General features: G+C 46.1%; 1 protein-coding gene across 5 annotated transcripts in view; it reads left to right on the top strand.

The window, feature by feature from the left end:
• kcnh6a (potassium voltage-gated channel, subfamily H (eag-related), member 6a) overlaps positions 1-25,610 on the top strand; it is a 170,547-nt gene that overhangs the window by 81,120 nt on the left and 63,817 nt on the right. For 4 of the 5 annotated variants that reach the window (XM_072249669.1, XM_072249666.1, XM_072249668.1 and 1 more), the window contains 2 exons: positions 3,423-3,473; positions 11,408-11,622. In XM_072249669.1, coding sequence (XP_072105770.1) covers positions 3,423-3,473; positions 11,408-11,622 — 266 coding nt within the window. The remainder of the gene's footprint in view (positions 1-3,422; positions 3,474-11,407; positions 11,623-25,610) is intronic. The other variant, XM_072249667.1, reaches the window with a different exon arrangement.

The raw sequence follows: 25,610 nt of genomic DNA, 5'->3' as shown, positions 1-25,610 counted from the left end.
ATCCCCAGGAGGAATTGACAGTGACATTAGCCTACACATCAGCCTGTCTGTTTCTGTGTGGCGGGTAGTGACCAGGTACCATAGGCTGTAAAAGATCCCCGGAGAAAGATGGACAACTCCTTCAAAGAGGCATGTCTTGTGATTCCATCCTCTTTCGGATTGATAAGCCTGCTGATGCTGCCTTACAACTCTGGTGATCCAGCCTCGCCCCTGACCTGTGCAGTTTGCACAATCTCTCTAACCATGTGATTTCTCCCACATTCCAAGAGATGTTGGTTTCAATTTCCCTCTATTAATACTGCCTGACCCACTGAGTTCCTCCGGCATTTTGAGTTTTGCTCCAGATTCCAGCATCTGCAGTCTCCTGTGTCTCCCCATTAGTTTGTTAACTGGGCACTGTAAATTGCCATTAATGTGTATGTGAGTGGTAGAGAACAAGGGGTATTTAGAGTATAAAGAGTGTAAAGTGTAAAGTATTTGTTGGCGATGTGAGGGCAGAGGGTAAAGATTTATAGGTTAGCTTTATTTGTCACTTGCATATTGAAACACACAGTGAAATATGTTGCTCGTGTCAAATCAAGTCAGTGGGCAAATGTCACCATGCTTCCAGCGCCAACATTAGCATGCCCACAACTAACCAAGCTTAACCTGAACATCTTTGAAATGTGGGAGGAAACTGGAGCTTTCGGAGGAAACCCACGTAGTCATGGGGAGATTGTACATACTCTTGCAGATAGCAGTGGGAATCGAACGTGGCAAAAAAGGTTGATAGGATTGTCCTCCACAACAGAGAGTCCATGAGCTGAATGGACTTCTTTCCTGAGATGATACACGGGAGCTCGTTATCATCTCGGGGAACTCTGGTAGGAAAATACTTTACCAGCTCATCATATCTGGGAGGGTGCTCAGTGCACCGGTATCTCTACAGATAGGCCTTTAGCCACACATTGACTGATCACCCTCCTCATTCGCGAGACTTAGAACCATAGCAGAGACTCAGTGAGCCCAATGTCCCAGAAGTCCACCAGCTTCTGTGGATCTTAGCAGCAAAGGCAGGGAATGGGACCAGGATGCTGTCTAAATTAAGAGCAAGTCTTATGAGGAAAGGTTGAGTGATCTCTTTGAGGCAAAGGAAGGTGAGAGGTGACTTGAGTGAAGTGTACAAGAAGCACAGATCAAGTGAACAGCCAACACCTTTCTCCCAGGACGGAAATGGCTAATACAGGGGGAGGGAAGGACGTGATTTTAAGGTGATTGGAGGAACATATAGGAGAGATGTGAGAGGTAGTTTTTTTTTACACAGAGGGCAGTTGGCACATAGAATATGCTGCCAGGGATGGAGGTAGAGGCAGATACATTAGAGCCATTTAAGAGGTTCTTTGATAAACACATAGATGAAAGAAAAATGGAGGGTTATGTGGGAGGGGAGGATTAGATTGATCTTGGAGAAAGTTAAGAGACATTGTGGGCTGAAGGGCCAGTACTGTACTATATTGTTCTGTGTTGTTTAGGACAGGTCACCAGTTGGTTTATGACCACTGCTTAGCCCCTGTAGGAAGCTCAGAGCCATCCTGGGGAGTGATTGTCCCCTCTGGTTGCTGGTGTGGCTTCCTCAGCAGGGCTCAGGTAGACTACCAGATAGAAGATGGGTGTGGCGTTCCACACATGTGGTCTCATCTCCAGCAGAGATTCCACTCACCTCTGACCTACCAGGAGTCTGGAGCATTTCTCCCAGTTGATCCTTGCGGAGGGAAGGCAGAGAAAAACGCTGACACTCATGGATGCTCTGCAGGCCACTGGGATCTATGACGATGAAGGGAACATCACTGGGTAAGACAAAAGGACAAAATCCATGCTCAATCCATGCACAGTCAAATCCCTCAACCTGCTCTGGAGAATACGCAGACGGAATATAATTGACCACTCGAAGAACTTTCCTGATGCAGTCACCTCCTAAAGTCAAGGGGTGCCAAGGATATGTTAAATTTAACTAGATGCTCAGCAGCAGCTGCAGAAGTCGGACCCAGGCCAAAAATCTGAACAGGTGCTGAGTCTTGAAGGTAATTGTGTGATCTACCCTGTGCAATGCCACTTCTGTCGAGGAAGGGAAAGGTTCACCTTTTCAGGGGTGGGGGGGGAGGGGGGAGAGGGGCGGGGGTGGTTAAGATGAAACATATCATGGACCAAGTGGATGTTGTCCTGAATTAATGAGAATCATGGTGCACTGGTCGGGGTGGATCGAGCATGGTACCCTGTTGGGAGGACATTGAACAAAGATCTTGTATTCATGGTTAGTAGAGAGAATGGGCTCCAGTTTCTTAGAAGTGGAGATTGCAGCTCACTTTTCAAGCTGATCCCCAGGACGGGATGATTGACCTCTTCTCCACATCTGTGGGTTCTGAGGTGACTGACATTGCAAATTTCAGGCCATTGAGAACATCCTTGACACTATCTCTGTCACCTGGTGATCTCCCATCACAAGCCTAGTACCTGTTTTGGGATTGCGGTGTGAGGCATGAACATCTCGTCTCCAGTGTTCTCCTTGGCCTCGCCCAAAGTTCCAGGGTCTGGATGCACGCAAAAATATCCCAAGCCTGTAGTCACATTGAGATCATTGAGGGATGGAAAAGCCCACTCTTGATGGTGCAGAATTCCTCTTCCTGTTTGTCTGCCCAGAGAGTGGATTCACTGTTTTTCCTTTCGACTGGCCATCTCCTGTCTGTTGTGCCTCACTCTGCAGTAATGCTGATGTCAAAGCATCTGAGTTCCCAAGGTATGATAGTGAAGCAGTCACTGTTGGGATTGTCCTGGCATTCCACATCCAAACTTCGTATCGTGTTCTGCACCATCAAGAGGGCGCTAGCTTGTGCCTCTGTGATCTCAATTGCACTGCAGGTTTGGGATACCTTTGCATGCATCCAAACCCCAGGAACTTTGGGCAAGGGCAAGGAGGACATCTGCTCCAATGAGGTCATCGTCCCAATTGGAAGCAGGCTGTTCACCCTGGGTGACTTCAGCGACAAGCTGGGAACAGGAAGCCCTGTGGCCACCAGAAGTAGGAAAAGCTAACTCCATAAGCTGCTCTTTCTTCCCAATCCAGCCTCAGCCCTGCCCCTGACACTGGCACCTGATGGGTCATATCATCCTCGAAGGAGCTTTGCAACAAAGAGGAAAGTAAGCTGTGGAGAGGATGTTACAAGACTTCAAGTTAGTGTTGATATATCAATAGGGCTTTACATCTCAACATCTACCTGTCAAGCTCTCTTACTATCTTGTGTGTTTGAATATAGTCAACACTAATTCTTCTAAACTCAAAGAGATACAGACCTAAACTGTCGAGACTGTCTTGATAGGACAGCCCTCTCTTACCAGCGACTAGCCTTGTGAAACTTCTTCAAACTGTCTCCCATATTTTTTTGTAGGTAAGGGGATCTCATTCTGTGGCACAAAGGACAATTCACATCCTGTTCCAGGTGACTGCCTACTGTGTCTTCTGGACCTGAGACTAATGGAACTTGGAACTGAGTTTTTATTGTCACATATACTAAGATACAGACTTTAATGGGGGTTAAGTACAAGCGTCCGAGCAGTAGCCAGGATGTGGGATAAAATTACAACACGAGATAGAAAAGGCATGTAAAAAAGGCAATGATGTGATGGTTATGGGGTATTTCAATATGCAGGTAGATTGGGAAAATCTGGTTGGTGCTGGAATCCAGGAGAGGGAATTTGTAGAATGCCTAGGAGGTCACATTTCAGGCAATTTGTGGTTGAGCCCACTAGAGGAAAGGCAATTCTGGACTGTAAGTTGTGTAGTGAACCAAATTTGATTAGAGAGTGTAAGGTAAAGGAACCCTTAAGATAGAATTCACCCTGCAGTTTGAGAAGGAGAAGGTAAAATCAGATGTATCAATATTACAGTGGAGCCAAGGGAATTACAGAGCCATGAGAGAGGAGCTGACCAAAGTTGACTGGAAGGGGACAGTAGTAGGAATGACTACAGAACAGCAGTGGTTAGAGTTTCTGGGAGCAATTCGGAAGGTGCAGGATCAACACACCCCAAAGAAAAAGGAGTATTCTAAAGAGAATATGAGGCAATCGTGACTGACAAAGTATGTCAAAGACAGCATAAAGGCAAAAGAGAAGGCATATACAGTACTTTGCAAAAGTCTTAGGTACCCTAGCTATATATATATGTAGAATCAGTGAATTCTGGAATGGTTCCAGAGGACTGGAAAATTGCAAATGTCACTCCAGTCTTTCAGAAGGGAGGGAGGCAAAAGGAAAGAACTTATAGGCCAGTTAGTCTGACATCAATGGTTGGAAAGATTTTGGAATCAATTGTAAAGGATGAGTTTCGGGGTACTTGAATGCGCGTGATAAAGTAGGCCAAAGTCAGCATGGTTTCCTTAAAGGGAAATCTTGCCTGTCAATCTGTTGGAATTCTTTGAAAAAATAACAAGCAGGATAGACAAAGGAGAATCAGTGGATGTTGTTTATTTGGATTTTCAGAAGGCCTCTGACAAGGTGCCACACGAGGCTGCTAAACAAGAGCCTGTGGTATTACAGGAAAGATACTAGTGTGGATATATGATTGGCAGGAGGCAAAGAATAGAAATAAAGGGAGCCTTTTCTGATTGGCTGCCAATAACGAGTGGTGTTCCACAGGGGACTATGTTGGGACTACTTCTTTTCATGCTGTATGCCAATAATTTGGATGACGGAATTGATGGCTTTGAGACCATGTGTACAGATTATATGAAGATAGGTGGAGGGGGCAGGTAGGTTTGAGGAAGCAGGGAGTTTGCAGGATGACTTGGACAGATTAGGAAAATGGGCAAAGAAGTGACAGATGGAATATGGTGTAGGGAAGTGAATGATCATGCACTTTGGTAGAAGGAATAAGGGCATGGTCTATTTTCTAAATGGGGAGAAAATTCAAAAATCAGAGGTGCAAAGGAACTTGTAAGTCCTCACAACACACACAATGCTGGAGGAACTCAGCAGGCCAGGCAGCGTTGATGGAAAAGAGTAAACAGTTGATCTTTTGAACCGAGATCCTTCATTAGCGTGCAGGTGTCCCTGAAGGTTAACTTGCAGGTTGAGTTGGTGGTAAGGGAGGACTAGAATATAAAAGCAAGAATACAATGTTGAGGCTTAAGGCACTGGTCAGACCACACTTGGAGTATTGTGAGCAGTTCTGGGCCCCTTATCTCAGAAAAGACATGCTGGCATTGGAGAGGATCCAGAGGAGGCTCACGAGAGTGATCCCAGAAATGAAAGGGTTAATGTATGAGGAGCATTAGGTGGCTCTGGGCCGTACTCACTGGAGTTTAGAAGAATTGTGGGCAGGGAGGAGATCTAAATCAAAACTATTGAATATAGAAACATAGAAAATCTACAGCACAATACAGGCCCTTCGGCCAACAAAGCTGTGCCGAATATGTACTTACCTGAGAAATTACCTCGGGTTACCCGCAACCCTCTATTTTTCTGAGCTCCAGGTACCTATCCAGGAGTCTCTGAAAAGACCCTATCGTATCCGCCTCCATCACCATTGCCGGCAGCCCATTCCATGCACCCACCACTCTCTGTGTAAAAAAACTTACCCCTGGTATTTCCTCTGTACCTACTCCCCAGCACCTTAAACCTGTGCCCTCTTGTGCTAGTCATTTCAGACCCCTCTGACTATCCACACAATTAATGCCCCTCATCATCTTGTACACCTCTATCAGGTTACCTCTCATCCTCTGTCACTCCAAGGAAAAAAGGCCAAGTTTACTCAACCTTTTCTCATAACGCATGCTCCCCAATCCAGGCAACATCCTTGTAAATCTCCTCTGCACCCTTTCTATGGTTTCCACATCCTTCCTATAGTGAGGCGACCAGAACTGAGCACAGTACTCCAAGTGGGGTCTGACCAGGGTCCTATATAGCTGCAACATGACCTCTCAGCTCCTAAGCTCAATCCCATGGTTGATGAAGGCCAATGCACCGTACGCCTTCTTAACCACAGAGTCAACCTGCACAGCAGCCTTGAGTGTCCTGTGGACTTGGACCCCAAGATCCCTCTGATCCTCCACATTGCCAAGAGTCTTACCATTAGTACTATATTCTGTCATCATATTTGACCTACCAAAATGAACCACCTCACATTTATACGGGTTAACTCCATCTGCCACTTCTCAGCCCAGTTTTGCATCCTATCGATGTCTTGCTGTAACCTCTGACAGCCCTCCACACTATCCACAACACCCCCAACTTTTGCGTCATCAGCAAATTTACTAACCCATCCCTGCACTTCCTCATCCAGGTCATTTATAAAAATCATGAAGAGTAGGGGTCCCAGAACAGATCCCTGAGACACTCCACTGGTCACCAACCTCCATGCAGAATATGACCCATCTACAACCACTCTTTGCCTTCTGTGAGAAAGCCAGTTCTGGATCCACAAAGCAATTTCCCCTTGGGTCCCATGCCTCCTCACTTTCTCAATAAGCCTTGCATGGGGTACCCTATCAAATGCCTTGCTGAAATCCATATACACTACATCTACTGCTCTACCTTCATCAATGTGTTTAGTCACATCCTCAAAAATTTCAATCAGGCTCGTAATGCACGACTTGCCTTTGACAAAGCCATGCTGACTATTCCTAATCATATTATGCCTCTCCAAATGTTCATAAATCCTGCCTCTCAGGATCTTCTCCACCAACTTACCAACCACTGACGTAAGACTCACTGGACACGCCTAATATGCCAAAGAATGATGTTATGGACAAAATGGGAGGTGAGGACCTTGATAAAATCACTGTCACTAAAGAGATAGTGATGAGCAAACTAGAGAGCCTGAAGGTAGATAAGTCCCCTGGTCCTGATGGGATGCATCCCAGGGTGCTGAGAGAATTGGCGGAGGTTATAGTAGACGTGTTGGTAATCATTTATCAAAACTCTCTAGACTCTGGGCAGGCCCCAGCAGATTGGAAGACAGCAAATGTCACGCCACTTTTTGAAAAAGGATGTAGGCAAAAGACGGGCAACTATAGGCCAGTTAGCTTAACATCTGTAGTCAGGGTAATGCTTGAAGCTGTCATTAAGGAAGAAATAGCAAAACATTTAGAAAGGAGTGGTTCCATTAGACAGATGCAGCATGGACTCAGAAAGGGCAGGTCCTGTTTGACAAACTTACTGGAGTACCTTGAGGACATAATGAGTGCAGTGGATAGAGGGGAACAGGTGGATTTGTATACTTGGATTTCCAGAAGGTGTTCGATAAGGTGCCGCACAAGAGACTTATAAATAAGATACGGATGCATGGAGTCGGAGGAAGTGTATTGGCATGGATAGTGGATTGGTTAACCAATAGAAGGCAGAGAGTTGGTATAAATGGGTGTTTCTCCAGTTGGCAGTCAGTGGTGAGTGGGGTGCCGCAGGGGTTGGTGCTGGGCCCACAGCTGTTTACCATTTACATTGATGATTTGGAAGAGGGGACTGAGTGTAGCGTAGCAAAATTTACTGATGACACTAAACTGAGTGGAAAAGCAAATTTACAGAGGATGTGGAGAGTCTGCAGAGGGATGTAGATAGGTTAAATGAGTGGGCCAAGGTCTGGCAGATGGAATACAATGTTGGTAAATGCGAGATCATCCATTTTGGAAGGAATAATAGAAGAGCAAATTATTATTTAAATGGTGAAAGATTGCCGCATGCTGTTGTGCAGAGGGACTTGGGAGTGCTTGTGCATGAATCGCAAAAAGTTGGTTTGCAGGTACAACAGGTTATTAAGAAGGCAAACAGAATGTTGGCCTTCATTGCTAGAGGGATTGAATTCAAGAGCAGGGAGGTCATGCTGCAACTACACAGGGTACTGGTGAGGCTGCACCTGCAGTACTGTGTGCAGTTCCGGTCTCCATACTTGAGGAAGGATATACTGGCTTCGGAGGCAGTGCAGAGGAGGTTCACCAGGTTGATTCCAGGGTTGAAGGGGTTAACCTATGAAGAGAGATTGAGTTGCCTGGGACTACACTCTCTGGAGTTCAGAAGAATGAGAGAGAATCTTATAGAAACATACAAAATTTTGAAAGGGATAGATAAGATAGAAGTAGGAAAGTTGTTTCCATTGGTAGGTGAGACTAGAACTAGGGGACATTGCCTCAAGATTTAGGGGAGAAGATTTAGGACGGAGATGAGGAGAAACTGTTTTTCCCAGAGAGTGGTGAATCTGTGGAATTCTCTGCCCAGGGAAGCAGTTGAGGCTTCTTCACTAAATATATTTAAGATACAGTTAGATAGATTTTTACATAGTAGGGGAATTAAGGGTTATGGGGAAAAAGCAGGTAGATAGAGCTGAGTTTTCGGACAGATCAGCCATGATCTTATTGAATGGTGGGGCAGACTCGATGGGCCGGATGGCCTACTCCTGCTCCTATTTCTTATGTTAATATGTTCTTTATGTCTATAATTTCCTGGGCTATCTCTACTCCCTTTCTTGAATAAGGGAACAACATCTGCAACCCTCCAATCCTCCGGAACCTCTCCCGTCCCCATTGATGATGCAAAGGTCATCGCCAGAGGCTCAGCAATCTCCTCCCTCGCCTTCCACAGTAGCCTGAGGTACATCTTGTTCGGACCGGTGACTTATCCAACTTGATGCTTTCCAAAACTCCTGCACATCCTCTTTCTTAATATCTACATGCTCAAGCTTTTCAGTCCGCTGTAAGTCATCCCTACAATCACCAAGATCCTTTTCCGTAGTGAATACTGAAGCAAAATACTCATTAAGTACCACTACTATCTCCTTCAGTTCCATACACACTTACCCAGTGCCACACTTGATTGATCCTATTACGTCTTATCCTCGTGCTCTTCACATACTTGTAGAATGCCTTGGGGTTTCCTTAATCCTGTCTGCCAAGGCCTTCTCATGGCCACTTCTGGCTCTCCTAATTTCTTTCATGAGCTCCTTCCTGCTAGCCTTATAATCTTCTAGCTCCCTATCATTACCTTTGCCTCCCTCCCTGTCCTTTCTGAAACATCTAAAGCCTGACATTCGAAGTAACCATTCCTGCCCCTTGAGCCATCCAAGTCTCTGTAATGGCCACAACATCATATCTCCAAGTACTGATCCATGCTCTAAACTCATCCTCTTTGTTCGTAATACTCCTTGCATTAAAATATTCACATCTCAAACCATCGGTCTGAGCGCATCCCTTCTCTATCAGCTGCCTATCCTCCCTCTTGCACTGTCTCCAAGCTTTCTCTATTTGTGAGCCAACCACCTCTTCCTCTGTCTCTTCATTTCCGTTCCCACCCCCCAGCAATCCTAGTTTAAACTCTCCCCAATAGCCTGAGCAAACCACCCCGCCAGGATATTGGTCCCCCGGGATTCAAGTGCAACCCATCCTTTTTCTACAGGTCATTCCTGTCCCAGAAGAGGGCAGGATATCTAGAGACCTCGATAGAGTGGATGTGGGGAGAATGTTTGCTATAGCGGGTGAGTCTAGGTCTAGAACGCTCAGCCTCAGAATAGAAGGATGTCCCTTTAGAACAGAGATGTGGAGGAATTTCTTTAGCCAGAAGACAGTGAATCTGTGGAATTTATTGTCATAGATGACTGTGGAGGCTAAGTTATTGGGTATACTTAAAGAGGTTAATAGGTTCTTGATTAGTCAGGGTATCAAAGGTTACAGGGAGAAGGCAGGAGAGTGAGGTTGAGAGGGATAGTAAATCAGCCATGATTAAATGGTGGAGCAGGATCAATGGGCCAAATGACCTAATTCTGCTTCTGTGTTTAACGGTTTTATCAAATCATTACATGGTGCATTGAGGAAGAACAAGGTAAAACAATAACAAAATAAAGTGTAACAGCTACAGAGAAAAAGCAATGCAGGTAAACAATAAGGCATAAGATCATAATGAGGTAGATTGTGAGGTCAGGAGTCCAACTTATTGCAACAAGGAGCCAGCCAATCTCATGTCAGTGGGGTAGTTGCTGCTATAGCCTTGAGCCTGGTGGTATGTGCTTTTGGATTTTAGTGTCTCCTACCCTTTGGGATTAGGGAGAAAGGAGATTGTCCTAGGTTGGTGGGATTTTTGATTATGTTGGCTGCTTTACTGGTACAGAGTCCATGGAGAGGAGGGTGGTTTCTGTGATGTGCTGAGGTGTGTCCACAACTCTCTGCAGTTTCTGCATGCGATGAATCTCTGGAATTCACTGCCCCAAAGGAGAGTGGAGGCCAGATCATGGAGATAGATAAATATTTGAAAGGTTGAGGAATTAATGGTTTCCAAGAGCAAGTTGAGGCCAGCATAGGTCAGCCATGATCACTTTGAATGATAGGACAGTATTGATGGGCCGGGTAGCCTGTTCCTGTTTTCTCATGCTTCTGAGAAGACATGACACTGGCATTTCTTACAAAGGTTGGATGGGATTGGGCTGATCCCTGACCACAGATTGTGGAAGGAGGGTGTTTTGGCTGTGCAGGGAGACACATTAGACAACCTGCAGTGTAATGGCCTCTGAAATCCTCTTGACGTAAAACTCTCACACACAGTGAGGAATTTACCCATAGTCAGAGAGACTGGTCACTTAGAGCCTTTCTGTACGTTTTCAAGATGATCACATTGGGATGTACAGTTGACCCTGGCCCGTCCTGTTGTCAGTCCCAATGATCACAGGGGTGGCCACATCTGCTACCCAACTCTGTCACCAGGAAGGATAGGCCGGGATGGACCTCATGGGCCCCAAGAGCCTCCCCAGCCACAGTTACAATAAAATATTCAGAGAGGAGGGTTAAGGAAGGTGTGGAAGGGACAGGAAGACCGTTGGTGCTTGTTTGTCAACTGGGGAGGTAACCATCTGGACAGCCCATAACTGTCTGGCCTTTCCAAAGTTCTCGAAATTTCTTCCCACGGATGCCTCCAAAAGGCCAATCTAGGGAGGGAGAAACACAGAATCTGGCTCCCTCTTAAGCCCAGTTGCCCTACACTACGATGTTAGTTTTCCACTACCTCTATTATAATGCTCTCCGATCTTACAGAGATTCTGTTCACCATAGTGTGATAGTTCAGAGAGAGACCTGGTCCTCTGGGACAGCAGCACCCTGTCCTCGTGCTGCTCCCTGCCATATTTCCACCAGCCCCAGCTGCTCACTCAACTCTCCCCTCGCTCCCCTCTCAGCACTGACCCCCCCCCCACCCACCCTGTGTTGTTCTCACCCTGCATGCAGCCTCTTGCTTTATTCCCTGGGGACTGTTCTCTCCATTATCTTTGCTCCTTTTGGGGCAAGTGGGGGAACCTCTCTGCGGATGACGCCCTTGATTCTACTGCAGCACTCGCTGTTTTAGCTGCTTGTATTCCATCTTGGCGTTCGGTGCAGAAACATGACGATGTCTGTGTTCATTTTAGGAGGAGCAAAGAACTTTAAACCAAACCTGCTGAACTCCACGTCAGACTCGGACCTGATGAAGTATCGGGCGATCAGCAAAATCCCACAAATCACACTCAACTTTGTGGATTTTAACCCTGACATCATCTTGACACCTTCACCCACTGAGATTGAGATCATAGCACCGAGCAAAGTGAAAGAGAGGACACAGAATGTCACAGAGAAGGTCACACAGGTACTAGTCCTTCATTAACCCAGCCCTGCTGCTTTACTAACCTCTCTCATGATAAACCATGGGCTTGTTGGTTCTGCACTGACTTTGAACGTCCCATTCATGGAACGTGGGTGTCATCAGCAAAGCCAGCCTTGTTTGCCCTAGAATGTGATGATCTTCCTTTTTGACCTGATACAGCAGGGTTTATTCATTTATGTGCTGTGTCATATGACATGGGCGATCATGGTTTTTCCATGACCGTGATTGTTCGTGGCAAATTTTTCTACAGAAGTGACTTCTTCTGGGCAGTATCTTTACAAGACGGGTGACCCCAGCTATTAACAATACTGTTGAGAGATTGTCTGCCTGGCATCAATGGTCATATAACCAGGACTTGTGATATACACCAGCTGCTCATACGACCATCCACCACCTGCTCCTGTGGCTTCACGTGACCCTGATCAGGGGAAAAGCAGACGCTACACCTTGCCCAAGAGTGACCTGCAGGCAGTCAAACTTTTCTCACTGCGATGTACTGTGGGGAACTGAACCAGCAGTAAAATCTTGCCTTGCTTTTGCAACTTCCAAGTTCCAAAGCAGCTAATGTGTTAGTCTAAGGTGTAAGCCTCGTGCGGCGTGTGAAGATGCAGGCACTGAATTACTAGTCCAATATCTTCAGCTCAGCTACACCATCAGATTCACTCTGTCCCTGGCCTGAAAGCATAGAAGAGGCCAGTGAAGAAGGAGCTTCATTCTGTCTAACCCGTGCCCTGGGAGTGTGTGACAGGTTGGAATAGAGAGAGCTTCACTCTGTGTCTAGGTGCCATGGAGTTAGACAGCAGGGATACAGACTAACTCATCCATATCAGCTAAAATGTTTATCTGAGCTAGTCCCACTTATAGAGTAATAGGGCCAGGAAGCAGGCCATTGGGCCCCATGTGTTCATACTGTCTAAGCTACTCATTTGCCCATATTAAAACTGATATCCCTTTAAACCTTTCCTATTCATGTACCTGTCTAAATGTTAATATACCTGCCCCAATTATTTCCTCTGGCACTTCATTCCATATATACACCAACATCTGCGCAAGGGAGTTGCTGCTCAGGTCGATTTTAAATCTCTTCCCTCTCACCCTAAACTTCTGCCTTCCAGTTTTTGATTCCCCAACCCTGGGGAAAAGACAGGGTGTCCACTGATTTTGGACACCTCTTTAAGGTCACTCTGATTTTGGACACCTCTATAAGGTCACTCAGTCTCCTCTGCTCCAAGGAAAAAGTCCTAGCCCACCCACCCTCTCCCCATAACTCAAGTCCTCAAGTCCTGGCAGCATTCTTGTAAATCTTCATGCTCTTTTCAACTTTACCCATACCTTGGAAATGTGTAATAGGGCAGCTTCGAGAGAACTTCACTCTATATCTAACTAACCCTAAACTAGACCTGACAAATCCTAGAGTTCTTTCCCACTACGTCAAGGGACAGTTCTGCTCCATTTATAACCCCAACTGATGAAGCTGCTGTCTCTTCAACTCCAACTCTGGCCCAGGTTCCTGGCCTGAGGGCATCAGGCACATCTAGTCAAGGCTTTTCCTAATGGATTACCCAGGCACTGACCCAAACTGGTTTTCTGTGATGCTCTGTCAGCCAAAGGTCCCCCCCACATGGGAGTAGACCCTGCCAGCAGCTGCCAAGCCTTGTGGAGGACAGGAGGTGCGAGAGAGCAAGCAGGCACCAAGCACCTTGGTTCTGTGTTTTTCTGTTTACCGTTCTGACGGAGGTAATAATCCTGAGCAAGCAGTGGCTTGGCACCTTCTATTAATCAGCAGGGGAGAAAATAGCCATTCATTGAATTAGATTGTTTCAAACACTAAATCTTTGGGTATTAATGTGACAGTCATTTCTTGACAGCACAAGAGGGCAGCGTTCACTCTGTGTTTGTGGCCCTGTCTCCCGTCATGGGTGGTGCAGACCTTTTACGAGATGATAAAATGTGACAGGACACAAGGTGTTGTATTGTAGTCAGCAATGGCCAGACTTTCAGTGCCTAAACCTCAGAACTGAACTTGCTCTGAATTTTGGTATGGCTGTGAGTGGGATGGCTTAACTCTCCGCTTGTCCTGTCAAATCTACCGTGGTGTCCTGGTAGAGTAAATAATGAAGGCCATCAAATATCCAGTTCTGTCTTTACAGGAGCAGGGTCACAACATCCTGCACATGGGGTAGAAGCCACTGGAAGTGCTGGGGGTTTCAGTCACCTCCCCCCCACCCCCCATCACAACCACTCAGAGAGATAGCAGGATCAAACAGCGCCGTGGTTCTCATTAGACAGGAAGTCATTCATCCCATCAGTTTCCTAGTTGTAATCCAGGTAATCTCACTCCATTATTCTTTGCATATTGTTCCCCTTGCCAATTTCGTTCAGAAAATTGCTTCCGAAAACATGTGCAGTAGGCCACTCAGCCCCTCAAGCCTGCTGTACCATTAAATAGATCATGGTTAATCTGACTGTAACCTCAATCCTGTGATCTCATTTACCGTTGGTAACCTCTCACCTACCCTTGGTAACATTCCCTGCTCCCCCCACCCCTGTTCACTGGGAACCTATTCCCCCCTCTCCTATAAAACATTCAGAGTCTCTGCTTCCACTGTCTCTTTGAAGAAGAGTTCCAAAGACACTCTGTCAGAGAAACTATTTCACCTCATCTTTGTTTTTAAAGGACACCCCTTATTATTAAAGACTGTTACCTAGTCCTAGGTTCTCTCGGAGGAAAAAATATTCCTCATCCTTCAGTTGGGAATCTGCTTTCTCTCTCCACTTGATCAAGATTCGGGCCACTTTCTGCACTGAAAATCTCCTCGTCCTCTTCCCTTTCAGGGCCTGTGACCAGTGCCTTAGATCTGGTTACTGACCCTCCTGTATCTATGGAAACCCCTGTTGATTGTGAAGTTGAATCTCCTCACCCTCCACTGTCAAGAGAATAACCCCAGTTTTACTGGTCTCTCCACATCACCAAAGTCCATTGTGATCCTGATCTCAGAGCTTGACATTGGCTGAGGCCAACAACACGGAGGCCAGTTTTTGTCATGGTAAGGTAGTACTGCACTGTATTAGGGAGAGGCACTCTAGTGTCTCTTGGCACCAGAGGATCAGGTCCAATCCTGACGTCAGGCACCACCTGTGTGGAGTTAGTACATTCTCCCTGGGACGCGTGGGCTTTCACCAGATGCCCTGGCTTCCTCTCGCATCACAAAGGCACACAGACACAGAGGTTCATTGGTGACTGTAAATTATCGCTTGTGTTGCTGGACGGTAGAAGAATGAGGTGACAGCTGGCAAGCTTGTCAGTGGGAATAGTTTCTAGGAATAAGTGGGAGAATAGGACTGATGCCCATCTACACTTAATCCAATTTATCAGCACTTGGTCTGTAGTCTTCTATGCCATGGCAGTTCATTGATACTCCTAAATGCTGTAAAAGCCTCTGCCTCTACCACCTTCCTCTGATCCCCTGTATACTCTGTTCCCCTTACCCTAAACCTGTGCTTTCTAGTTTTATGCCTGTCATTTAAGAGGAAAAGTTTCCTACGATCTCTCCTATCTATCTGTGCCCCTCATAATTTTACATACCTAATACTCTATAAAACTCTGGTTAGGCCACACTTGGAGTACTGTGTCCAGTTCTGGTCACCTCACTATAGGAAGGATGTGGAAGCATTGGAAAGGGTACAGAAGAGATTTACCAGGATGCTGCCTGGTTTAGAGAGTAGGCATTATGATCAGAGATTAGGGGAGCTAGGGCTTTACTCTTTGGAGAGAAGGAGGATGAGAGGAGACATGATAGAAGTGTACAAGATAATAAGAGGAATAGATAGAGTGGATAGCCAGCGCCTCTTCCCCAGGGCACCACTGCTCAATACAAGAGGACATGGCTTTAAGGTAAGGGGTGGGAAGTTCAAGGGGGATATTAGAGGAAGGTTTTTTACTCAGAGAGTGGTGGGTGCGTAGAATGCACTGCCTGAGTCAGTGGCGGAGGCAGATACACTAGTGAAGTTTAAGAGACTACTGGACAGGTATATGGAGGAATTTAAGGTGGGGGGTTATATGGGAGGCAGGGTTTGAGGGTCAGCACAACATTGTGGGCCGAAGGGCCTGTACTGTGCTCTACTATTCTATGTTCTATGACATCAAGCATAGACTCCATGGGCTGAATGACCTGCTGTGTACTGTCACTGGACTGTTGGGTGCAATTGGGCTGACCTTCCTGTCAGTCCTCTCCCCCACCCCACCCCCACTCCATGTTGGGCCTGTGTTCTCTTTCCCAGCACCAGCACTGTCACCCATCTTTCAGGTGAGAGCAGTCCCTGTGCTGAGGGAGGGCCAGCGCCTAGGGAGAAGGCGAGTGCTTGCTCTCTCCATCTCTGGGAAGGTCACACTCATTCTACTGCTGGAAGTGCAGACCAGGAGACCGTGCTATATCGATCCCTCATCCACACATGCTCCAGCAGCCAACATTGCTTTTGGTCAAGCTGTGGGAACAGGAGTAGATATGCCAGTCATTCCCTATCCCAAGATGGAAGCAGAGAACCAATGGAATAGCTTCCTGTTCCCCTCTGGCCAGGGTGTTTGTCTACAGAGGAATGATACGGTGGGACATATCAGGGACTGTGGGGTGCAGGATTCTGCCACGAGTACCTGATGCTGTGCCAGCAGAATAAATTTGTGTTTACGTAGTACCTTTAATGACCTTAGGGCATCCCAGAGCCCTGTGCGATTGACAATGAAAATTCAAAATGTATTCACTGTGGCAATTTAATAAACAGCAGCTGTTTCTGTAGAGTAAGCTTTAAACCACAATGGTGAACACAGGGGATGTGTGCTGTCTTCATAGTGTTTGGGAGGGGCAGTCAGAGCGCACACAACAGAGGTGAGTCCACTGCCTTGTGTTACACTACAGGGGTGTGGATTGTGCATCACAGGATGTAATTGCGTTTCAGGCTGCGTGGTGTTAGTATGTGTGGACAGAGATCCTGTCTGCAAGGTAGTGTGTGTCATGTATGTACTTGTTGGTCCAATACTGAATTTGTGTGGAGTGGGGTGTATGCATAATACTGAGTATAGTGCAAAGATAGCTTGTACAATGCAAAGTGTGTTAATTCTGGTACCTCGTGTGTAAACTGTCAAATCTGTCTAGATACTCATTAACCACAAGTGAGCTACCAGAACATCAGAGGGTGGCTAACAGTGACAAAGACAAGATAGGGAGCAACTGGCTGACCTATCTAAAGTCAGGGATGGGAATGTTCTTTATGATTTATTTGCATTTAGAAAGGCAAGAGCTGATTAGGAAATATTAGCATGCATGCTGGTGTGTGTGGAAAGTTATTTGCCACAAATTTGCTTTAGGCTTTTTGAACAAGTGACAAAGAAGATTGACAAGGGCAGAGATGAAGACATCTATGTGGACTTCAGCAAGGCATTTAACAAGGTCCTGCGTGGTAGTCACAGAGGATTCAGGGTGAGTCATAGAGAAGTACAGCCCAGAAACAGGCCCTTCAGCCCATCTACTCCATGCCGAAACCATTTAAACCACCTACTCCCATCGACCTGCACCGGGACTAGAGCCCTCAATATCCCTACTATCCATATACCTATCCAAACTTCAACATAAGAACATAAGAAATAGGAGCAGGAGTCAGCCATCTGGCCCATTGACCATTCAATAAGGTCATGGCTGATCTGGCCATGGACTTATCTCCACCTGTCTGCCTTTTCCCCATAACCCTTAATTCCCCTACTATCTATCCAACCTTGTCTTAAATATATTTACTGAGGTAGCCTCCACTGCTTCATTGGGCAGAGAATTCCACAGATTCACCACTCTCTGGGACAAGCAGTTCCTCCTCATCTCTATCCTAACTGAAGTTCACCTGCACCACTTCTGCTGGCAGCTCATTCCACACTCTCACGTCCCTCTGAGTGAAGATGAATCCCCTCATGTTTCCCTTAAACTTCTGACCTTTCACCCTTAACCCATGATCTCTGGTTGTAGTCCTCTGGTGACTTCATGAGCTAGCCAACTGGATACAAATTTGCTTGGGGAAGAAGTCAGTGGGTGGTAGTAGGGGGCAGATTTTCAGATTGGAAAGCTGTAACCAGAGATATATCATGGGGATCAGTGCTGGGTCCTTTATTTTTTGCCATATTTTAATGATTTGGATGCAAATGTAGGTGAAGTCATTAGTAAGTTTACAGGTGGTCCCAAAATTGGTGGTGTGGTGGACAGTGAAGGAAGTTGTCTAAAGTTACAACAGGATCTAGATCAATTGGGAAAGTGGGCAAGGGAATGGCTCTTGGAACTTAACTCGGACAAGTGTGAAGTGATGCATTTTGGGAAGCTCAACCCAAAATGGTCATACACAGTGAATGCTAGGGTCCTGAAAAGTTTAAGTGAACAGAGAAACCTTAGGGTACATGTATGTAGCTTCTTGGAAGTGGTGACACAGGTAGACAGGCTGGTGAAGAAGGTGTATAGCATGCTTCCCTTCATCAGTTGAGGCAGTCGGTATAGGAGTTGGGATGTCTTGTTACAGTTGTACAAATTGTTGGTGAGACTGCACTTGGATTATTGCGTGCAGTTCTGGTCACCACGCCGCAGGAAAAATGTGGTTAAGCTAAAGAGGATGCAGAAAAGATCGCTCAACAATGTTGTCTGGACTGGAGGGCTTGAGTTATAAGGAGAGATCGGAAAGGGTAGGTCTGTTTTCCTTGGAGTGGAAGAGGCTGAGGACTAATATCACGAGGGCCATGGATAGTCACTGTCATTTTCCCAGGGTAGAGAGTCTAAAAGCTAAGGTGAAAGGTTTAAGGATTTCTGATGGCAGATACAGAGGCTAGAGGATTTATGGAGCAAATTGTCAGAGGAGGTGGTAGAGACAGGTTTTGTTACAGCATTTAAAAGATTTTTAGACACGTTCAGAAGACCTTTGACAAGGTGCCGCACATGATGCTGCTAAACAAGAGCCCATGGTACTACAGGAAGGATACTAGCATGGATAGAGGATTGGCTGATTGGCAGAAGACAAAGAGTGGGAACTTTTCTGGTTGCCTGTCAGTGACTAGTGGTGTTCCACTGGGTTCAATATTGGGTCCGCAAACACGAAATCTGCAGATGCTGGAAATTAAAGCAACACACACAAAATGCTGGTGAACGCAGCAGGCCAGGCAGCATCTATAGGAAGAGGTACAGTCAACGTTTCAGGCCGAGACCCTTCGTCAGGACTAACTGAAAGAAGAGATAGTAAGAGATTTGAAAGGGGGAGGGGGAGATCCGAAATGATAGGAGAAGACGGTGGGGGGGGCGGATGAAGCTAAGAGCTGGAAAGTTGATTGGCAAAAAGGATAGAGTTGGAGAAGGGGGAGGATCATGGGATAGGAGCTTATATTCTGTCTGGGTAGGAACAACACCTTATATTCCGTCTGAGTAGCCTCCAACCTGATAGCATGAATCCATGGCCTCCTCTACTGTCAAGCTGAAGCCACACTCAGGTTGGAGGAACAACGCCTCATATTCCATCTGGGTAGCCTCCAACCTGATGGCGTGAATATTGATTTCTCTAACTTCTGTTAATGCCCCACCTCCCCCTTGTACCCCATCCGTTATTTATTTATTATTCCTTTTCTCTCCCCCCCCCCCCTTTGTCTGTCTTTTTTCTCTCTCTATCCCTCTCACAATCACTCCTTGCCTGCTCTCCATCTTCCTCTGGGCTCCCCTCCCCCTTTCTTTCTCCCTAGGCCTCCCGTCCCATGATCCTCCCCCTTCTCCAGCCTTGTATCCCTTTTGCCAATCACCTGTCCAGCTTTTAGCTCCATCCCTCCCCCTCCTGTCTTCTCCTATCATTTCGGATCTCCCTCTCCCCCTCCCACTTTCAAATCTCTTACTAGGTCTTCCTTCAGTTAGGCCTGGCGAAGGGTCTCGGCCCAAAATGTCGACTGTACTTCTTCCTATAGATGCTGCCTGGCCTGCTGCGTTCACCAGCATTTTGTCAATATTGGGTCCACTACTTTTGTTGTTCCATATTAATAATCTGGATGACAGAAATGATGGTTTGGTAACTTCACTCAACCTCACTTACCCCATCACTGAAATGTTCCCACAACTTATGGAGACCCTTTCAAGAACTCATCTCATCTTCTCGATATTTATTGTTTATTTATTTATTATTATTATTTCTTTCTTTTCGTGCTTGCAGTCTGTTGTCTTTGCACACTGGTTGAATGCCCAAGTTGCTGTAGTCTTTCATTGATCCTGTTATGGTTATTATTCTGTTATTGAGTATGCCTGCAAGAAAATGAATCTCTGGGTATGAATCTTTGATAATAAGTTTACTTTGAACTTTGGAACTTAGTGGCCAAGTTTGCAGATGATGCAAAGATAGGTGGAGGGGCAGGGAGGTTGCAGAGGCACCTGGATGGATTAGGAGAATGGGCAAAGAAGTGGCAAATGGAATATAGTGTCAGGAAGTGTACGGTCATGCACTTTGGTAGAGGGAATAAAAGTGTAGACTATTTTCCTAATGGGCAGAAATTGAAAGTGCAAAGGGATTTGGGAGTCCTAGTGCAAGATTTCCTAATGGTTAACCTGAAGGTTGAGTTGATGATGAGGAAGGCAAATGCAGTGTTAGTGTTCATTTCGACAGGACCAGAATATAAACGCAAGGATATAATGCTGGCACTTTATAAGAGACTGGTCAGACCCCATTTGGGCATAAGTAGGGATATTGGTCGGTATGGGCAAGTTGGACCAAAGGGTCTGTTTCTGTGTTGTATAAATATATTATGTGTGCAAAGAGTCGACAGTGTATACAGTACAGAATGTGTGTAAAGTGCGTATTTGGTCTGTGTACAGTTCCGGTTCTGTCTATGATATATGCAGCTTATAGGATGAAATGTACTGCACTGGGTTTGTATAGAGTTTGCCAGTAGTATAGGATATGTGTCGAGACCCTATCAGTGAATTAGAGTATAACACATATATCATATAAAGTGTATATATAACAGCATAGAATGTATACAGCACTGAGTATATGTCTCTGGAGTGTAGGATAGTTGTACAGAGGAGAGCGTGGAGAGTTTAGAATTGTTTAGGAAGTAGAGTTTTAGTGTGAAGTAAAATGCATGCAGAGTGTGTGTGCAGTAGAATGTGCACAGTATAAGATTAATGTACAATAGAGGGTGTGTAGAGTGTAGTATCGAGACACAGATCTTTTGGGCCATCGTACTGACCATCAAGTACATATGTACGCTCATCCCATTCGCCAGCACTTGATTGCTCATCTTCTATGCCTTTGTGATTCAAGTGCTCATCTAGATACTTAAATGTTATACTAATGAAGGCCAGTATCCCATATGTTGTCATTACCAGTCTATTTACCTGTGCTTTGGGGATCTTTCGACATGCACCAAGGTTCCTCTGTTCCTCAGTACTCCCTAGGGCCCTACCATTCGTGGTGTATGCCTGCCTTATTAGACCTCCCAAAATGTATCATTTCCTGTTTATCAGGATTAAATTCCATCTGCCTTTGTTCTGCCCAATTTACAGCTGCCCAAGTTACATCTTCTGTAACCTAAGATTATCCTCCTCACTATCAACAGCACTGCCAGTTTTTGTATCATCTGCAAACTTACCAATCATACTTGTCATATTTGTATCTAGATCATTAATGTGTATAGCAAACAGTAAGGGTGAACCACTGATCACAGGCTTCCAATGCAAAGACAAGCCCGCCATCACTCTCCCTCAAGCCAATTTTGGGTCCATTTTGTCAACTTGCCTTAATCCCATAGGCACTAATGTTTTTGACCAGCCTCTGATGTGAGACCTTGTCAAAGATCTTGCTGAATGGATGTAGACTTCATTCACCATGCTCTTTCATCAATGTACTTTGTTACTTCTTTGAAAAACTAAAATTAGACAGACTCTTCCATCCACAAATCAGTGCTGGCTATCCCTGATCATTAACTCTGTTCCTCAGAGTTCTTTCCCCATAACTTCCTGGCTTCTAATGTTGGATGTTGGCGTAGAGCAGAGTGTGTGCAAAGTGTAGGGTGTATGAAGAATACAAGATGTGTCTATAGGGTTAAACAGAGTATCTGTATAATGTGTGTAGAGCCCGAAATGTGTGATTGGTGTGGAGTCTCTGGTGTGATACAGTGCACAATGTGCACAGTGGAGGGTGTTTTTATATAGTACACGATGTGTGTGGAGTGATTGACATTTGTATAGAGGAGTGGGCTTGTGGTATGTCTATAGAATGTAGTGGTGCAGGATATGTGTAGATTATAGGGTGTGTGTAGAGTAGACACTATTGAGCAGAGTGTGTGTAGAATGGAGAAAGTGTGTAGGGGACTTGAAAAGTACTGGGGATGTGTGACTGTGCGAAGAGTACAGGGGTGCATGGGTTGTGGGATGTTTTAACTGTACAGGGATTCTGTAGCATTTGTTCCATACAATGGGCTTATGTGTAGAGTGTAGGGTATATGTCAGTGCAGTGTGTGCAAAGTTTAAACTGACAGAGTGTGAGGTATGTACACACGTGCACACACACACATTCCTTAAGCCCAGACCAACACCCTATTATCGAGTTATACAGCATGAAAACAGCCTTTCAGCCCATCAAAGCCATGCTAACCACCAAGCACCCATTTACACCAATCCCACAGCAATCCCCTTGCATTCTCCCATCAACTCTTTAGGGTGTGGGAGGAAATAGAAGCACCTGGAGGAAGCCCACTTGGTCACCAGGGGAGCATGCAAACTCCACACAGACAGTGCCTGAGGTCAAGATTGAACCTGGGTGATCGGCGATGCGAGGCAGCTGCTCTGCTATCTGTAGCATTGTGCCATCCCAACTTACACACCTACGCCACACATTACAATGCACGTACACCAATACTGGGCATAGAGTATGGTAGACACTGAGTGTGGGGTATATGTTGATGTAGTAGACAGTCATATAGCCTCCGGAGGCAGGGGTACGGTGCATATACAGTACAGGGTTTATGTGCAGTGTTGTGTGCATAGAGTGCCAGGTTGCATGAGGTATTGGATACAGGTCTGGATGTAAATTCATTATATATAAAACACCTTGCAGGAGTGTGAGACCTTACAGGATGACAGTGTATTACTGGTGTGTGTGCATTGTAATGTGTGGCACATGACTATAGGTGTGTAAGCTGCCTTGCATTGCTGATCACCCAGGTTCAATCCTGACCTCGGGCACTGTCTGTGTGGAGTTTGCATGCTCCCCTGGTGACCAAGTGGGCTTCCTCCAGGTGCCTCTATTTCCTCCCACACCCTAAGGAGTTGACGGGAGAATGCAAGGGGATTGCTGTGGGATTGGTGTAAATGGGTGCTTGGTGGTTAGGGTGGATTTGATGGGCTGAAAGGCCTGCTTTCATGCTGTATGACTCGATAATGGGGTGTTAGTCTGGGCTTAAAGAATGTGTGTGTGTGTACATACCTCACACTCTGTGTTACACAGCGCATTGTAACTGTGCTGCTTGTGCAGCATTTTGCGTGTAAGAGTTGCCATCAGGAGCTGCACACGGACAGCAGCAGTCATTTTAATGTACTCTGCTGAGGGGTTGTGCGGAGTTTAAGAACTGACACTTTAGCAGCTGATCCAAGATTGTGTGTCAGAATCATCAGGACTATCAATAGAAAAAACAATGAGTGAGCTGTCGTCATGGCACCAGCTCATTGACTGCTGGGCGCTGATGTGCAAGGTTGCTCTGCGAGCTGGGCACTTCCTCGCCTGCTGTTGACTGGAACCCCCTGCACCCAACATGAGTCTGAAGCAGAAGTTGAAGCCTGTGAGTACTGTACTAGGGGTGTCATTGTGTGCTGGTGCCGGGGTGCAGTGTGTACAGATCCTGCTCATGAGGTCAGACTGGCAGGCAGCAGTACTCCCGAGCACAGTTCCTGTATGCACTGAGGATGTGAAACATTGCTTGCAATTGCTTGCTCCCAGAGCAGCTGCTGCATTTAGCAACCTGGGCTTTCTCTGCAAACGCTGAGGAATTAGGTGAGCAGTTTGTCAGAGTTGTGTGAGGCAAACTCACCAAAACCTACCTTATCGGTAATAGTGCTGATTTGTATCTGTGTTAGTCTTCCCCGGGCTTTCCCGTAGAGTCAGTCCCTTCGTCCCTGGTGCACTGTCTTGCTTTGCTGTGAGTCTTGGTCCTGCATAATCAATCCTAACTTGACACTTTCCCCAACAGGGTCACTAGAAGTTGGTGTAGTATGCAGTCAAATAGCCCCCTGAGGCAGTTAATTTGTGTTTATTGTCTGGTGCTGTAGCCTGTGTACATGGCGTTCTGACCAATCATCGTTGCTGCTTACCAGTTGTGACTGTGTTTTGTTTGCTGAATGTGCAAGGACGTGAGGGAAGGGAAAGTCAGCCAGTATTCCTGCTCCTGCTGAGACCCCAGTGACTCTTGCTGTGTGCATGGACATCAGGAGAAGACAGCTGCTGTGGTGCCTGTGGTCAGTACGTTTCAGGCAGTCTGTGCCCTGTCACAGTGCTACAAGGAACCTGAGATCTGTCATCACACAGCTGGGAATGATTGGAAGTAGATTAGTCTGTGTGCGCATCTGTCTCATTATTTCTCTGCTTTCTATCTCTAGATGTCTCTGACTCTCTTCTGTACTCTAGCTATTCACTGTCCAGCCCCCAGTCTTGCGCTCCATGGCTTTCCATTTCATTCCCTGCCACCCACCCATCCCTGACTTCCTCCCTGTCTCTTTCCCGTCCCCCCCCACCAAGTCTCTCCTATCATCCTCTCTCTCTGTCCATCTCCACTGCACCCTCCCTCCCCTCTCTCCTTCACTCCTCTCTTTATTTGTTTCACTCCCTCTGCTCCTCTCCACCTCTCCCTCTCCCTCTCTCATGTCATCTGCTGGATCTCTCTGCCATGTTTTGTGAGCGTTTCCCTCTGTGTACACACCCCAGTTCCTCAGCCTCTCCCTTTGGATCCCTGATTCCCTCGCACCTCCGCTAGAGATCCTCAAATGTCAGACTTTTAAAATGATTGCAGCAAGGAGAGGTTTATCAATTGCTGCTTTTGTATCCCGCTGCCACTGCAGCTGATTCACTGGTCTGACATGCAGTTAATAACCACCCGCAGGACGGATGTGCCCAGGGTCGGCGCCACAGACTGGAAGTGGCATCGTCAGATAGGGAGGTCTTCACAAAGAATAATTCCCGGGCACAATGAGATAACGCAGGCTCCCGCATCACACATGGGGTGAGGGTGAAGCAGAGCACAGTGATGGGTGATATTTTAGCTCACAGGTTAGCTCCAGTGAAGGCTCATAGTTTAGCAGTTCTCAGGTGGAATGTGACAGAAAGAGGCATTCTTTATGGTCCCCATGTCACCTGTTAACCTAAAGTTCAAAGTAAATTTATTATCAAACTGAGTATATGGTACCATATACTACATCGAGATTAATTTTTTTTGCAGGCATTTATAGAAAAAGGGTAAGAAATACAACAGTATTTACAAACAAATTATACATAAAGACTGACAAACAATCCAATGTGCAAAAGAAGGCAAACTGTGCAAGTCAAAAAATAATACCGAGGACATGAGTTGTAAAGAGTGTATAGGTTGTGGAATCAGTTCAGAGCTGAGGTGAGTGAAGTTATCCACACTGGTTCAGGAGCCTGATGGTTGGAAGGTAATAACTGTTCCTGAACCTGGTGGTGTGGGACCTAAAGGCTCCTGTACCTCTTGTCCAGTGGTGAAGAGAGCAATGCCTGGATGGTGGGGGATCTTGATGATGGATGCTGCTTTCTGGTGGCATCGCTCTGTGTAGATGTTATTAATGGTCGGGAGGTCTCAATGGTGTGCAACTGGGCAGTTACAGACACTAGTGTGCAAGTTGCACCAGTAAAGTCTGCAGTTTCTGTAAGTTATGCAGGCATCACTGGGCATCTGGAGCTTTATATGG

The sequence above is a fragment of the Mobula birostris genome, chromosome X (genome assembly GCF_030028105.1).
Source record: "Mobula birostris isolate sMobBir1 chromosome X, sMobBir1.hap1, whole genome shotgun sequence".
Taxonomy (NCBI): Eukaryota; Metazoa; Chordata; class Chondrichthyes; order Myliobatiformes; family Myliobatidae; genus Mobula; species Mobula birostris.
Note: the sequence above shows the minus strand (reverse complement) of the source record. Positions and strands in the feature narration are given on the sequence as shown.